Source organism: Urocitellus parryii, chromosome 10 (genome assembly GCF_045843805.1).
Source record: "Urocitellus parryii isolate mUroPar1 chromosome 10, mUroPar1.hap1, whole genome shotgun sequence".
NCBI classification, from domain to species: domain Eukaryota; kingdom Metazoa; phylum Chordata; class Mammalia; order Rodentia; family Sciuridae; genus Urocitellus; species Urocitellus parryii.
In genome coordinates this window covers 117,339,845-117,355,789 of record NC_135540.1, presented here as the reverse complement: position 1 = coordinate 117,355,789, position 15,945 = coordinate 117,339,845, and the positions used below count along the sequence as shown (strand labels likewise).

The 15,945-nt window shown below is 37.3% G+C and overlaps 1 protein-coding gene across 1 annotated transcript in view; it reads left to right on the top strand.

Moving 5' to 3' along the window:
• Dthd1 (death domain containing 1) overlaps positions 1–15,637 on the top strand; it is a 60,778-nt gene extending 45,141 nt beyond the window's left edge. The window contains exons 9-10 of the mRNA XM_026387469.2: positions 11,015–11,072; positions 15,315–15,637. Coding sequence (XP_026243254.2) covers positions 11,015–11,072; positions 15,315–15,637 — 381 coding nt within the window. The remainder of the gene's footprint in view (positions 1–11,014; positions 11,073–15,314) is intronic.
• Positions 15,638–15,945: the final 308 nt, after the last annotated feature.

The following is a 15,945-nucleotide window of genomic DNA, read 5'->3' as shown; positions in this document are numbered from 1 at the left end:
CATACTATTTCTTTGAATTTACTTTTTAGGTGTTGTTTGAACTTGCATTTCATCTCCATTGGAATTCCAATAATTCTGAACAAAAGCAGATAGATACCTTTGGCCCATAAAGGTAGCTTATGTGGAAAGTGCTGTTACTTTTTAAAGCAATTCAACAAATCAAGAGAGATACACAACATTGTTAGAATTTGTATTACTTTCAGCCTCTTCTCTTCTTCATTCCACCCCTAATAGACTCTAAGCATAATTCTTTCTAGACTATTCTAACAGATTTTTTTTTCTGTTTCCTTTTTTTTTTTTTTTTTTTGGCTTACAGACAGAAATAGTCTTTTAGCCTTTCTGACAAAAAGAAAAAAAAAAAAAGAAAGAAAGTTAAATTACTGGAAAGGCCTAGACAGCTACAAACATCTTCCTCTTAGGCCTTACCACAGTGTAAGAAATAACCACAAAAGCCTTTCCTTTTAAAACATGAAAGAGTTCTACTAGACATAACCTAACCCCCCCAAAAAAATTTGGGAAAAATTTTGTCAGCTGTGAAGACTCCACCATTAATTGCTTTATCAATGTCCCTAGCATGCATTCATTTATTCCTTAAATAGTTTCATGAAACAATACTGAACTCATCCTAGGAGAAGGGATTACAGAATTGAATGAGGTATGCTTCCAGCCCTGAAGATCAGCCCCAGAAGGAGATAGCACAGTGCCATGGTCAGGGGCACTACCACAGAAATCTCAACATTGCCCTAGTGGTTGATTGTAATTCTCTTTGCTTGTAGACCTATTGCCAGCTCCCTTTTCTGTTCTTGGCCACCTTTCTCACAATCATAAGTATTTTCCCCCCAAATCAGCATTATTTTATCAATATTCTGCTAAAGCTCCTCAATTGACACTGAATGTCCATTGTCAAAAAATAATCCAAGGGCTGGGGATGTGGCTCAAGTGGTAGCACGCTCGCCTGGCATGCGCGGGGCACTGGGTTCCATCCTCAGCACCACATAAAAATAAAATAAAGATGTTGTGTCACCAAAAACTGAAAAATAAATATTAAAAAATTCTCTCTCTCTCTCTCTCTCTCTCTCTCTCTCTCTCTCTCTCTCCTCTCTCCTCTCTCTCTCTCTCTTAAAAAAAATCCAATTACCTGGGCCCTTCACAAATGCCCACATCTTAGCCCCAAAATCTTTCCATTACTATATTTGCCCAACTAATCTCTTGTCCTGGTTCTACTTAAGATCTTACTTCCCTTACCCATTACAATTGTGACCACCTCAGAGGTTCTTTCCATAGTGGCCCTTGTGACAACATCAACTCCACACTTAGCTCTGCTATCACCTCTTGAGAAGAAGCCCTTAACATTCCCAAGAAGAATTAGCAAAATTTGGTTATATATATCACGCTGTATGCATAACTAAAGCACTGTCACATGTACTAACATAAGGTCTATTACAAATTTTATTTATGTAATTAGGTAACAATAATAATAAAAGATATTTATTCTCATTTCCTGCCAGAAATTTGACAACTGATTTACTGAAAAGGCGAGTGGTTGAAGAACTGGAGGCACAGAGACGTTTTCCCCAAAGAGAAATAGCTGGAGACTGGTGGCAGTAAGGATGGCAGAAAGAGAACAGAGTTGGAGAGATTTGGAATTTGGGACCAACAGGCACACTTTGAAACCAAGTTGGTCTTATTTCTGTGGTAGTGCCCCTGACCATGGCACTCTAATGTCTCCTTCTGGGGCCGATATTCAGTGCTGGAAGCATACCTCATTCAATTCTGCAATCTCTTCTCCTAGGATAAGTTCAGTATTGCTTCATTAAACTATTTAAGGAGTAAATGAATGCATGCTAGGGACATTGATAAAGCAATTAATCTATTGACAGCTGACAAAATCTTTTCCAAGTTTTTTTTTTTTTTTTTTTTTTCGGGTTGGGTTATGTCTAGTAGAACCCTTTCATGTTTTAAAAGGAAAGGCTTTTGTGGTTATTTCTTACACTGTGGTAAGGCCTAAGAGGAAGATGTTTGTAGCTGTCCAGGACTTTCCAGTAACTTTCATTTGTTTTTTTTTTTTCAGAAAGGCTAAAAGGCTATTTCTGTCTATAAGCCAAAAAGAAAAATTAAAAAAAAAGAAAAAAAATAAGCAGAAAAAAATTCTGTTAGAATATTCTAGAAAGAATTACGCTTAGATTCCATTAGGCAACTTGAAAGGTCTTCTGTATGGACAAAAACCTTAGGAAGCATAGTCTATGGGTGAAATGAAGAAGAGAAGAGGCTGAAGGTAATATAAGTTCTAACAGTGTTGTGTATCTCTCTTGATTTGTTTAATTGCTTTAAAAATGAATAGCACCTTCCGCATAAGCTACCTTTATGGGCCAAAGGTATATGCTTCTGTCAGAATTATTGGAATTCTAAGCAACAATTTTAATCATAAAAGGCATTAACATATATGGAACACTTGATGTTTGAAGGGCTTTGTTTAAGTTCCTGTCTAGTCCTCATTGCCAGTCATGTGGGGTAGCTACTGCTTTACCCATTTGGCAGATAAAAAATGTACCACCAGAGACACCAGTTTAGAAATAAGATTTCTTTCCTTGGCTGACTTCATATATGTTCAATATGTATCTTCTGAATTATCCAGATTCTTGCTCACTTTATGTCTGCAGCCATCACTGAATGTACCTTCCTTCTGTCTGTCCCAGTTCCTGAGATTCTTTGGATTTTCCTGAATTTATCCATCTGGTGACCAGAGTCCTAAAGCTGTCTCCTTTTGTGACTGAGCTAGCTCATCAAGGACTGAGAGATGTATTTATGAACTCTTCCCCTTGGCAAAACCATAATCAGATTGAAGGCTTAAAAGGAGTGATTTCCTAAGAAATAAGCAAATGAAAAAAAAAAAACAGAGAAGTAAAACATAAAATTGGTTGTACAGTAATATTGCATGGGTTTAAAACAAAAATCTAAGCCGAACAAAGATATGGATCTACATTTGCTTCCCAAACATAGTCACTAGTTTTATTTCCAAGGAGACCACCCCAGGTTGGAACTTCTTGCTCTGAACTTTGTTTTTATTTTGTTCCTCAGTAATCTTTTCTCTATGCAGAGGCACTTCCTTTTATTGTGAGGGCCAAGCATCTCCGACTTGCCTCCAGGAAGTTGTACACTGACTGTGCAATTGTAAGAAGGTCCACAATGACAACAACAACGGGATATTGGATGATGCTGGTGTCTTTTAATTTATTCATTTAAAAGTTGTGCGTGCATGTGTGTGTGTGTGTGTGTGTGTGTGTGTGTGTGTGTGTAAAGACTTCAGTACACACAAAAATAGAATAAATATGCAATGAACCCACATGGACCCATCTTTCATCATTTTCTGCTGTGCTTACTTCATCAGATGGCCTTGTTCCTTCTTGTGGCAGTCTTTTAAAGTGAATCACAGACATATCAGTTTATCTGTAAATACTTCAGAATACATTTCTATGGGGTAAGAACAAAACAAAATGACCACAGTTCCATTGCTAGAATCAAAAAAATATTTAGTGATTACTTCTTAATATCATCTACTATGCAGCCTCTGTTCTGTATTAAACTACTGACTCAATTTCTTTTTTTCAGTTGATTTACTCCAAAGCAGTATTCCCATAAAATCTGGACATTACAACTGATTTTTGTGTCTCTGCCACTCTTCGTTGAATTCTCCACGTGGGCCGTGTCCTTTGCAGACATTATTTTTGCGTGCCTCTATATGCACACTGCACAAGTAGGAACCATCTTTTCTGTTTTCCAGTTAGAGAATTCCAGAAGCGTCTAGATGGCTTGCCTCAGCTTGCAGACCTCACAGGAGCGGAGGCGGACTGCGAAGCCATTCCTTTCATGCCTACCTTCTCCTCCTATTCTTTGCGCAAGCCAGATCCTCGCTTACTTTAGGCCTGACATGTTTACCACTATGTCGTGTTGCCTCTGGCATCCTTTGCCCCTTGAGGGTGTTCGGAAATTTAAACTCTTTCAAAGAACCGGTTAGGAAGGGTGATTGGATCTTTTATTGAAACAAAGGTTTGGAATGGAGCCTTGGATGGTGGTTTCTCTGTTTATTTGGAATTTTTCAGCTCTTGAGTCAGAAGCAGGCTTCCTCTTTCAGCTTCGTTTGAAGGCTTAGCTACTTAGGAGCAGCCTGATATACTTTCCTGTCCTGTTCATTTGGAGCACAGAAGCTCTTACTTCATTTTCAGAGCAGAGGTCACAGCCATTCCTATAGCCGGGAAGGACCTGCTTTCTCTGGCTTGGGTTACAAGTTTATATCCATTGCTTTCTGTTGACGACTTATCACTCAAATGTCCTTAAAATGCTGTCCTTAGAGTTTTGAAAGGCAAAGGTGTTTTTCATTTGTGTTTACACTGAAAAGTATCATTCTCAGAAAATAAAACAGATGCTCAGTTATAATGCTCTTCCCCAAATTTTGAAATTGCATGTACTTTACTTATTTTTTCTAAGGGCAATATATATATAATAAAAATAGATTCACATGATGAGACACTTGTTCTCTTAATCCTTTCTCTAATCTTTTGAGTAGATAGATGTCAGGTTGGTGTTAATGTATTTTTATATCTAACACTTGCAAAGTTTCCTTTTTTTTAACAGAGAATTGTTCTGAAGTTTGGAAATCTTGGCTGATAGCAAAACTTACTAACGCTTTTTTTTAATGTACTTATGGTTAGCATTTTCTTATATTTATACAAGTGGAAATTTTTCCATTTATGGTAAAAACATGAGATTTTCTTTTAAAACTATTAATATAGGCAAGAAATAGTATTTTTAAAGAAAACATGGAGCAATAACAGGTAATACCTTGAGCACTTATTTCATATGATGGTCTCCTTGAAGTTATATGATATAACTCAATACCTCATCTGAATGTCTATTAAGCAGGTACTATTATTTTTAAAATGAGGAAACTGAGGAACAAATAGCACACTTTGCTCAAGGTCACAGTTTAGTGAGTTGTCTGAATAGGAGTTGAGCCCTTTGCTTCCTTCTAATCCTTCCTTCAAGGCCAGAATCTGACATATGAAAATGGGGAGCATAATTTGGAGGTGCTTGCTGGGATGAGCAAATGGAGATTCCAAGTTATACCATCGCACATACTAGTTTTAACTTACAGATAAGGGATCTGGATACTTAAAGATGCTTAAAATGTAATGTGCATCATTTTGTATGTATGTTTTTGGTCAAGTTATTTTCTCTCTCTAAACTTCTCTCATTTGTAAAATAGGCATAAGTACCATGGACACGCACACACACAGAGACACAGGACTATTATTTATTAAGTTCAGGTCTTAGTCAGACCTGGATTTTGCTATAAATTAGCCATGTCACCTTGGAGAGGTTACATCAGCAAAACAGGGATGATACTACATCAAACCATTGTTATGGCTTTGGATGAAATAATGTAATCACACATGTGTTCTCACTCAACTCTGAGGTAAGCGCTCATTTGATTGGTGGTTTTGTTGAAACCAGAACTGTAGCACCATTTATGCTACCATTAATTTTTGTGCCAGATTATTCCTTTGATCAATATTCTATCTAGCTTGTTTACAATGCAGAGCCATTAAAAATTCTGCATGAGCCACATTATTATAAAACTGAGAATACAGTTTATGATTATGATGCAATAAATGCACTCAAGTTAAGCAAATGGTGACTACTACTTAGTTAAACAGGCCTCTATGCAAAAATAAATACAGAGTAGAGTGAGCAGTGGAAGCCAGGACTTACCAAATGCACCTCCTAAAAGTCCATGTTAAAGATACACAGAAAGATAATGATTATATGTACTTTCTCTTTCTACCATTGATCACTTCACTTTCTCTTGTTTGTCTTCTAATATAAAATAAGAGACTGTTTACCAGAACAATCTATGATACATATGTGGAGTGGGAGAGGTGTGGGTAGCATTAGATGAAGGAGTTGTTGCCACAAGATATTATAATAATAATCTGAGAAAAGATCTGGGTGCATGTGTCCTAAGGTAAATGATAAAAGTAACAACAGCAGCCTGACAGTTTTTGTTGTTGCTAGTTGTATAAGGCTGTTGTTTTGTTGTAATACCATGGGGCATCTGTGCTAAATGATGTTCAAATTATCAGAAAGTCCTTACCATATCACTGGACACAAAAACTGTTTCTGTGATAGAGACCTCAGGAACTGCGGTGATGTTAGCTTGGGTCGTGCCAGCACCACCCTAAGCTCCTGAAAGCACATTACAGTGAGGGTGAGTCCTAGCCCCAACTGAAACACTGAGATTTTTCCAGGCCAAAGCATTTTCAGGGACTAAATGGTCAGTGGTGGCTGAATCCAGGACTGTTCCGAGATCAAGGGACAGAGCTGTCTCCAGTGCTATGATGTCATGGGGACATTTTGGTCCTGCCTTGCTCTACATAAAGTTTTTTAAATTTCATTTATTCTAATTAGTTACATATGACAGCAGAATGCAATTCAATTTTTATAACACAAATAGAGCACAAGTTTTCATGTCTTTGGTTGAACACAATGTAGAGTCACACTATTCGTGTTTTCATACATGTAATGATGGCTGTCTCATTCCACTGTCCTCTTACTCCCATACCCCCTTCCCTTCCACCCCCTTTTCCCTATCTAAAGTTCCCATGCTCCCCTCCTCAATCCCCATTATGAATCAGCATCTTGATATCAGAGAAGACATTTGGCATTTGGTTTTTTGAGACTGGCTTACTTCATTTAGCATTATATTCTCCAACTCCACTCATTTGCCTGCAAATGTCATGATTTTATTCTCTTTTAATGCTGAGTAATATTCCATTGTGTATATATACACCACATTTTCTTTACCCATTCATTTACTGAAGTATATACTTACAAGAGTACCTTTAGTTACAGATGGATCTTTGGACCAACATCTTAGAAATTAGGGTTGGAAAAAGCCTCTCTGTCTGCAAAAATGACACTGTAGTTCTAGCAAAACCTGTGTGGTTAACAATTAGATGACTTTTATTAAGTACACATGTGCCAATAGCTGAACTAAGTTGTTTCCTTAAAAATGTATCACAATTTCTTTTGTCCCCCATCCTATTAATATAGTACTTTTTAAGTTTTAATTGCTTCATAATATTTGTGTGTATTTATAGGGTACAGTGTGATGCCAAATTAATTAGATAGAAGGATTTAGTTCTAGTGTTCCATAAAACTATAGTCTGCAGCAATTTATTATGTTTCACAATAACTGGAAGAGAAGAGTAGAAGGTTCCCAACACATAGAAATGATGAGTGTTAAAGGAGATGGAAATGCTAATTACTCTGATTTGATCATTACACATTATGTACATGTGTCAAATCATACTGTACCCTATAAATACATACAAATACTATGAATCAAATAAATTTTAAAAAGTACTATATTATATGGTAAATACACAAACCAGTCATGTAGTCACTTACATTAATGTAGTTACTTACATACCATTGCCAAGTATCATGTTCTGTACAGAACTGTACATCCTGCACTTTTATACAGTACTTTTTTTTCACACCATCATTACCACAGACACTGAACAACAAGTGCACAACAATGGAGAAAAAAGATCATGCACTACATATTTTATTTCATTTAATGCTTACAACAAACCTAGAGACTATGTAATGTGATGTAATGGTTTTAAAATTCAGGAAACTGAGGCATGGGTTGAATCAGAAGCCAGGAACTGACCAAGTGAGCCCTCACATGGTCAAGCAGAGTGGCACTGGGGAAAGATTAGCTTTGCTGCTCATGCCTGCTTCTGCACTCTGTTGGCGTCTCTCAGGAGAACTAGCACTTTTGAGCTGAAATATTCTCAGCCATCATAGAGGAAAACAGGAAGTGCACTCTTGCACACTCTGTGTAAATGGAAGGCAAGTGAGATAACTAACAAGAAAGGAATTTTTTAATATCTCTGAAGCAGGATCAATTTTGAGAGTATCATACATGTCTGATAAGCATTTAGAGAAAGGCCCAGTCTGGAAGGTTATTGTATGGATGCTGAAGTGCAAGCTGGATCATGAAATTAAGCTGAGTCTCAGAAATATCCAGGCGTATGATTTAGGACTTGACAGACTCTTTTCAACAGGCCGCTGGGACCTTACCTAGAAAAATGCTGAATATGCCCAAGTCAGTTTGTGGGATTGCACGCAACAGATAAAATTGTCACTCTAGTTGAGTCCAACTATAAAATTATCTACGTAGTTTTAAGAATAGGAGGATTATATTGGGGTGGCATGTAAAGAATAGTGAGTAACTAAAGGAATCCTCACAGCAGCAGTGGGAAAGCTCCTGGCACCCATAACAGCCACTTCCAGTGTGAGTGGTTCTTTGGTTTCAGTGTTTTAATCACTTCCAAGTAGATGAGGCCTGTGTTGCTCTTAGCAGTGTAAATACAACACATCTATAAACATCTGGATTACTTATAGTTTTATTATTTATAGATTTCTTGAGAGCTTTATAGTGAGGGAAAAAGTGCGACATAAGCCCCAGTTTCCCTCTTTATAAGGACGATGTGTATCAAGGACACAGCTTACAGAGAGCTTGAGAGCCACATTTTGATATGCCCAATGAGCCACCTCTTTGTGCACTAACATGTTGACAGTGGCATTGAAGAAATTGTATTCTGCAAGTTAAAATGTACAATATTAACATGAAAAACATGTTACTTGAGAAGAATAGCAAAGTTGAGTAGAGGTAACAGAAGGGTGCCTTCTAATTAGAAGAAGGGGGCGGGGAGAGCGACTAGGAAAACTTCAGACTTCCTGCGGAGGAAGGCTTCCAGAAAGCCACGTGAGGACCCTGGGCATGTGGGCGAGGGAAGTCAGTGGAAGGACAAGCAGAAGCCTTCTGTTTGGCTTGGTGCTGACCCTGGACAAAAGTGAGTTTCAAGAAACAATGTGCAAAGCAAGATTAGTGCACAGACAAAAATTGTGCACAGAGAAAATCATGCAAACAGAGAACTGGAAGGGGAGAGAGTAGACGGGTAGTAAAAAGAAGGGAAGGCAGCATTGAAAATCCCCTATGTCTGGGCATTCAAAAGCACCTGTGCTACCACAATTTATTCCCTCTGTGGTTGTATGTCAGATGAAGTACTTACCTGAATTTTCATAGATGAGAAAAATAATCCATCTAGTAAATACTAGAACCACTCTCAGTGCATTAAGATGCATCCGTGAACAAAGATGGACTGACAGGAGAAACAATTAACATAAAGAAAAGATTAAAACCTGGCATGTACCTCTTGCCCCAGGCTCAGTCCAGGTGATATGTCTTCTGACAGGAATGAAGAGTCTGCTGTCCTGTTTAAATTGATAGTCATCTCACAATTCTGAGGCACATCGTTGATGCCTCAAAAATGTAATTACGTTGCAATGCTGCAATGTAGTATACTTTAACTTCTACTGTTTCCTAATTCCAACCTATTAAATCTTCTTAAAGGAAGTTTTATATGGTTCCATGATTATGTAATGTCTACAAAAAATGAAATTCAGATTCAACTTACTTGTACTGAGTGCTCAGCAGGAAGCAATGTGATGTACACTAACATATAGTAGTTATGTCCTCCTTATCTCATACTTTGAAGTAGGCTTTTAAAAAATATTCTGGGGCTGGCCATGTAGCTCAGTGGTAAAATCCATGCTCAGCATGCATGAGTCCTTGGGTCTGATCCCCAGCACTGAAAAAAAAAAAAAAAAAAAAAAAACAGAAATAATTATAGGTTTACAGGAAGTTATAAAAGAGTATTTTTTGCCCAATTTCCTCAGTAGTTTCATCTTAACATAACAATAATATAGTATCAAAGCCAGGAGGTTGATGTTGATACACTGTGATATGATGTGTGTATATAATTCTGTGCAATTTTTCCAAATGGGTAGGTAGATTCATGTGCCCACCACCACATTCAAAACACAGGACTGGTCCATCACCACAATGATCTCTTTTTTGCCACCTCTTTCTAGTCATGTTCCCAGATCAGTAAGTACCAACAATCTCTAATGATCTGTTCTACATCTTTAAAATTACATAATTTCAAGAAGATAATGTAAGTGAAATCAGAATATGCAAAGTTTTGAGACTTGAATTTTGTACTTGGCATAATGCCTAGTGGCCCTTGGAAAACGAAGTTAGAAGCTATTGCATGTAGCTGCGATTTGTCCTTTTATTAATTGAATAATATCCAGGATTTTGAATATATCATCAAAAACAATTTTTACAGTTTCTAGATTTGGCTATTACAAATAGAGTTGCTATGAACATTTGTGTGCAAGTTTTTTGTGATGTGGTTTATAACGAACATTTAAGAGAGATTTAGAGATAAGTGTTCCACAGTAACACTGCTCTCAATCACTTAAACTGGTATCTAAACTCAGATGTTTTTAACTTATCTCTTGTGCTGTTTCCACCATCCCTCATTAAATGAGAATAAATTGTTCTGCAGATAGTGTAGAAAAGAAATGATTATATATGCAATTATTTCTTGATAAAATATTTGGTTGAGAATAATATATGCTCAGTGCCTTGATTATTTTATCAACTTGTTCATTGAACATTCACCTGTTCATTCTCACAAACTATTGTTCAATTAACTATCAGGTACCCGTGCTGAGTGTTGAAGAACAATGACCAACCTACTAGAGATTTTACCAAAACCATGTTTGTGGCATAGAGATAGTTTGCTCTATGTTAGTTGGCTTTAATAGTTTTGAGCTTTAGTTGGGAAATGTTTCTTCCGAGTTCATGTGAGCTCTCTAATAATATTCAAATGTGTATTCTTAAATTTAAATTGGGTTGCTTTACTTTGCCTTATCTTAGGAAAACAATTGCTGAACATGCATGCACAAATACAAGATCTAATTTTGCAAGATATGCAATTCAGTGCTTCTTCTAAGTAGGGGTGAGGTTCATATGGGGTTTTATTTATTTACCAATAAATAATTTCTTTTGCTTATTCTCTGTCCCTCCCAATAGCATGAAAAATTAATCAACCGTCCACAGAGTACCAAGAGAATTTCTAAAGATCCTCTAGGTAAGGAACATTTGCTCCGTACTCATAGTACTTTTTCTCCTCTCATATTTTATGTATGCATGAATCCTTCTACAAAATAGACTGGAGAAAGTGACTTTTCATTTAATCATTAAGTTTTATCATGTTTAATAAATGGAATTTTCTTGCAAAGTCATGTACATATAAACCAAAATATCATTCTCAAATATGCATGTCATGAAATTTGTACTGAAATCTATAAGAAATATAAATCTTTTTTTATAATTATACAAAATAATGTGCATGTATTTTATTTTTTATACCTTTATTTATTTATTTTTATGTGGTGCTGAAGATCGAACCCAGGGCCTCACATGTGCAAGGCGAGCACTTTACCGCTTAGCCACAAATCATTTTTATTTAGAAATATAAATTAGATAAGTAACAAATAATTTCTTAATTTGGTAAATAGACAGCAACAATTCATTCTGAAATTTTGACCATTAAATTGTACATGTTTAAGTGTGGTCAATTCAAACCTACATTTATGGTAAATAGATTTAAAGAGAAGTATATATTAGTATGAATCCTCAAAGAACATATTTTATATTTGGCTGTGGTTATGCATAATATTCAGGGTTATGTGCAGGAAAGCATGTTGGTGTATTATGCTGATGCAGATTTAAGGGTAGAATTGACACCTTTATTCTGTTTTAGCCTTTAAAGCAATTCTTTCTGTGATGTTAATAGCTATTAATGCAATCACTTGTCTTCAAAAGACATCAGTGGATGGGTTTTCACTACTTTATCAGGCTCACCATGGATAGCACAGAATTCCAATTAGAGGTTACACTTAGGGGTACCAGAAAATGCATAGACTTTACTGAACTACATTAGAATAGAACAGGAATTAATTTTAGTATTACAATATATTATCTCAGGAATAATACAGCTGTTTTAAAAGAGAAGGAAAATGATATAGAAAAAAACAATAATAACAACATCAATAGATGAAAGCTTGGCAAGTTCATCATTGTTCACTTTTAAAGAAATTGATATTCAAATAAAAGCATAATTACTGCTCCTGTCAATAATCACTGGGTAGCATAAGAATACAATGATTCTTCTTATGTGTGCTATGAAGTCCTGAGTTGCTATCATGACATCAAAGCTTCTATAGGAAGGTTGGTGGTAGATAAGGCTACATATTTTCAGTACGATAAAACTATTAAAAGTTTAAATGCTAAGTTTAGAAGTTTAGACAATAGGATAATAAATCTTTCAAAGATTTATTAATAGGGGACTAACAAGATCAGATTGGATGCAGAATGGTTGTGCAGAAGTTGTGTGCAGAGGACAAAGTGAGTCAAAACTGATAGCAAGGATATAAATTAGAATGTTGTACTCCATCCAGCAAAGACAGATAGGGCATTGTGGTCATCAGTTCTCATCTCTGTGACAATATGCCTGAGTTAATCAACTTAAAACGAGGAAAGGTTCATTTTGACTCACAATTATAGAGGTTGTAGTCCATGATGACTTGACCCATTGCTTTTGGTTTGTGGTGATATAGTACATCATGGCACATGGTGGAAGATGCCTGTTCACTTCATGATAGCCAGGAAGCAAGTAAGAAGGTACCAGGATACCAATTTCCAATTCACTGGTAGAGATTTTGAGAAAAATGAATATTGCAAAGACTATTCTAGGATTTAGGAAACAAAGTTAAAGATGAAGAGATAACAGATCTGGGATATTTCACCTAGAAGCTATGGTCAAGTAACTAAGAATTGATGAATTCATTGGTAAAGAGAGCAGAAAATGGAAGAGGCCTGAGGTAGGAAGCAGTAATTTAGCAGCACCAGGAGGATGAGTCAGACAAAGGCGAGAGAAGGAACAGTAGATCTTGGGGAGAACATGAAATCCAAGGAAAGAAGTTAAATGTTTTGTGGAAGTCTAAGAAGATGCAGGCCAAGATTCACTTGCTGCAAGTAGTAATTAAGAATTCTCTAGGAAGGTTTGAATAAAGGCCGAAATAGCAGTTTTTATAAAGGTCATAGAATCCCTAAAGCAAGCATATAAGTGCTCAGTATATAGTGAGGAACTTGAGACCTCATGGCACATTAGACACTAAAAGATTTTTATGATTAAAAAAATAAAAGGGCAGAGGTAGCACAGTGGCTTGATATTATAGCATAAGGGAACTAGAAGACCTGAACATGTTTATAAGAACCAAGGAAGGACCCACAGTGAGGAGGAGATTGAGAGACAGATGTAAAGGGAAAATATTGGATGAAAAATGCAGGGTGGGATGGAATCCAGCAAACACAGAGGGAGGGAGATTTCGTAATAAAGTACTTTGGGAATGAAAACAAGGTTATAAGAACTCAAGCAGAATGGCTTTGTGTAAAGTGGGAAAAACAGATTTGGGCTGGGTGAAACAGGAGAGTGAGACAGGAGAAAAGATTTTGGTTTTTGCTATGGAAATTTTGAAATTGTGATTAGAAAAATTTTAAATGGATTTGTGAATGCTAAGGGCTCAATAGAATAAAATAGCATAGTGTTTAGTAGGCACAATAACATATTTTCATAATTGGGTAGCTGGAGTAGTTCAGCTACTACTGATCAACCTTCAAAACAGAGGCCATTTGGGGACACTCAGTATCCCCCAACCTGCATGATTAGAGTTGACAAACTGACAATAATGACAATAAGGCTAAGGTGGATAACCTGTTTTAAGTTGGATGCATGACCATATTTGATGTATATAACTGATCTTTAGGAGCAGCACTGGCAGAGGTATGTAAGACCCTGCAGGAGTGATTGAATGACAGGAGGGATTGCTCTATTAGTGATGGGGACAGAGAAAATTATGCAGAAGCAGAGGAATAGAAGCTGTGGGAGTTTAGCGGGTAGCAGTCAGCAATAATATCGAGAAGCTGAGGCCATGAAGGAGGCATGATTCTGGCAGATGATGAAATGTGAAGAATAACTCTGAAAGTCAGTTTCTAATTTGAAGTCACAGGACAGGTCACTGGAGTTAATAAGATTAAGGAACCATGCAGTCAGTAGCATGAATGATTATCAATGTCATGGCTGATGGCTGTCCATAGATAATGTGGGTGGGGGAGGAAGGCCCCCCTAGGTAGCATAGACATCTAAGTGAATGCATTGCCTGATGGTAGAAGAACAATTATTTGAAAACAAACAAGGATATTTAGCTCCTTCCTTTAAGTAATATTCACAGATAAGCAGGTTTATAGTGTAAAATCAGAGCATAATTTATATGAGGAGGTAGGTGGAAAGGGTAATTAAGTAATAGGGGGAAGACATGGAATTCTTTGCTCATACAAGGCCAGGGAATGAGACTGAGAGTAGAAGAAAGTATGCAGGCTAGGTCTGATATATGGAAGGGAAAAGATAGTTTATGGCTTGTATATGGAAGAGGAAACATAGAGGGATACAGGGGATTTACTTAGAGTGACGGCTTTGAATTATGCAATGAAAACCATAGAAATACCAGATGGAATCATGGATTAGGAAGCAGGCAGGAGTCTCAGGTTAAGGGGAAAAATACACAGAGAATATAGGATATATTCAGAGGAGATGTGTTCGAGTCAAAATAGTCCAGAGGTCCAGAGGAAATGTTGATGTAATGAACTTTGCCCAGAATGCTCTTTGGGTAGTGAAATTGGTGAGCTGTGTATAAACACACACACACACACACACACACACACACACACTCACACATACACGTGTGTGTGTGTGTGTGTGTGTGTGTATTTGCATGAATATGTGAGGACCAGCTAGCTTCTAGCATAATTTATTCATCACTTTAATACTAATAAAGATGAATATCTTTTTGAACCTATGAAACATCCTTTGACGCAGTGCTACAAGGCTAGGAATGGCAAAGGACCTCCGTTGTCAGCATTCTTAGAAGCCTGTTGAAGATGCCATGTTTTGCCCCACGCTAGTCCTATTCAATTAACTGTGGGCTGGAAACCAAAGAAACATTTTAACAAGTCCTTCTGGTTCTCAGGTACATTAAAATTTGAGGAGCATTTCTCGCCCTTTACCATAGCTAGCAGGCTCAGATGATGACCTCAGCAATGGCAGGAATTCAAAAGCTCTCAACTGTCCATCTGGGTGGTCCCACACTTCTCTGCTGCTCAGAAGCTAAACCAGAGGGCTAGTATATTCCTGTGAGCAGGTGTGAAGGGTTGGATTAGCACATCCCTCAAGCAAGCTTCCTAACACTGGGTGTTCTGTGTGTGCCTCCAGAAGCCCTTTGGGATAACTTGTTCCACTGGCTGGCAGAGGAACTCTCAGAAGAAAATGCGGAGGTCCTTACCTCGTCCCTCCCTCTGCGCCGCAGCACCATTCAGCTCATCAAACTCAAGCACCCTGATGACCTCACGGAGCAGATCCATGAACTTCTTTGCTTCTGGAAAAAATCTCTCCCAACTTCCACTGACAAAGTTCGCCTCCTGGCTCGTCACCTTCGCAAGATGGGCAGGAGTGATCTTGCAGGAGAGTTCAAGTTCAAGTGGGAAAATAAAGTGTTCACTGAACCCGAACAGTGGTTTGATATGGAACCTGAGTAAGAGCTGGTGACTCATCCTTTTGCCCTAGAAAAAGCCTCATGGTTTAAAGACTGTTTCTGTCAAGGTTTACTGAGAATTTTTCAAGTGACATTGTTTGAAGGGGGTTTGTTTGATAGACATGTAACTGAGAAATCCATTGAAACAATGGAGAAATATTAATGACAATAAGACATTCCTGGTTCTTCGGGCTTCTTCACTGTGAGTGACATGTTTTCTGCAACTCTGAAAGTCTTGGGTTTGGTCAGACTTCATAGCATTTGCAATAGAGTTGGTCCTATTTACATTTTAATAGCCAAGGCTGCTTGCTA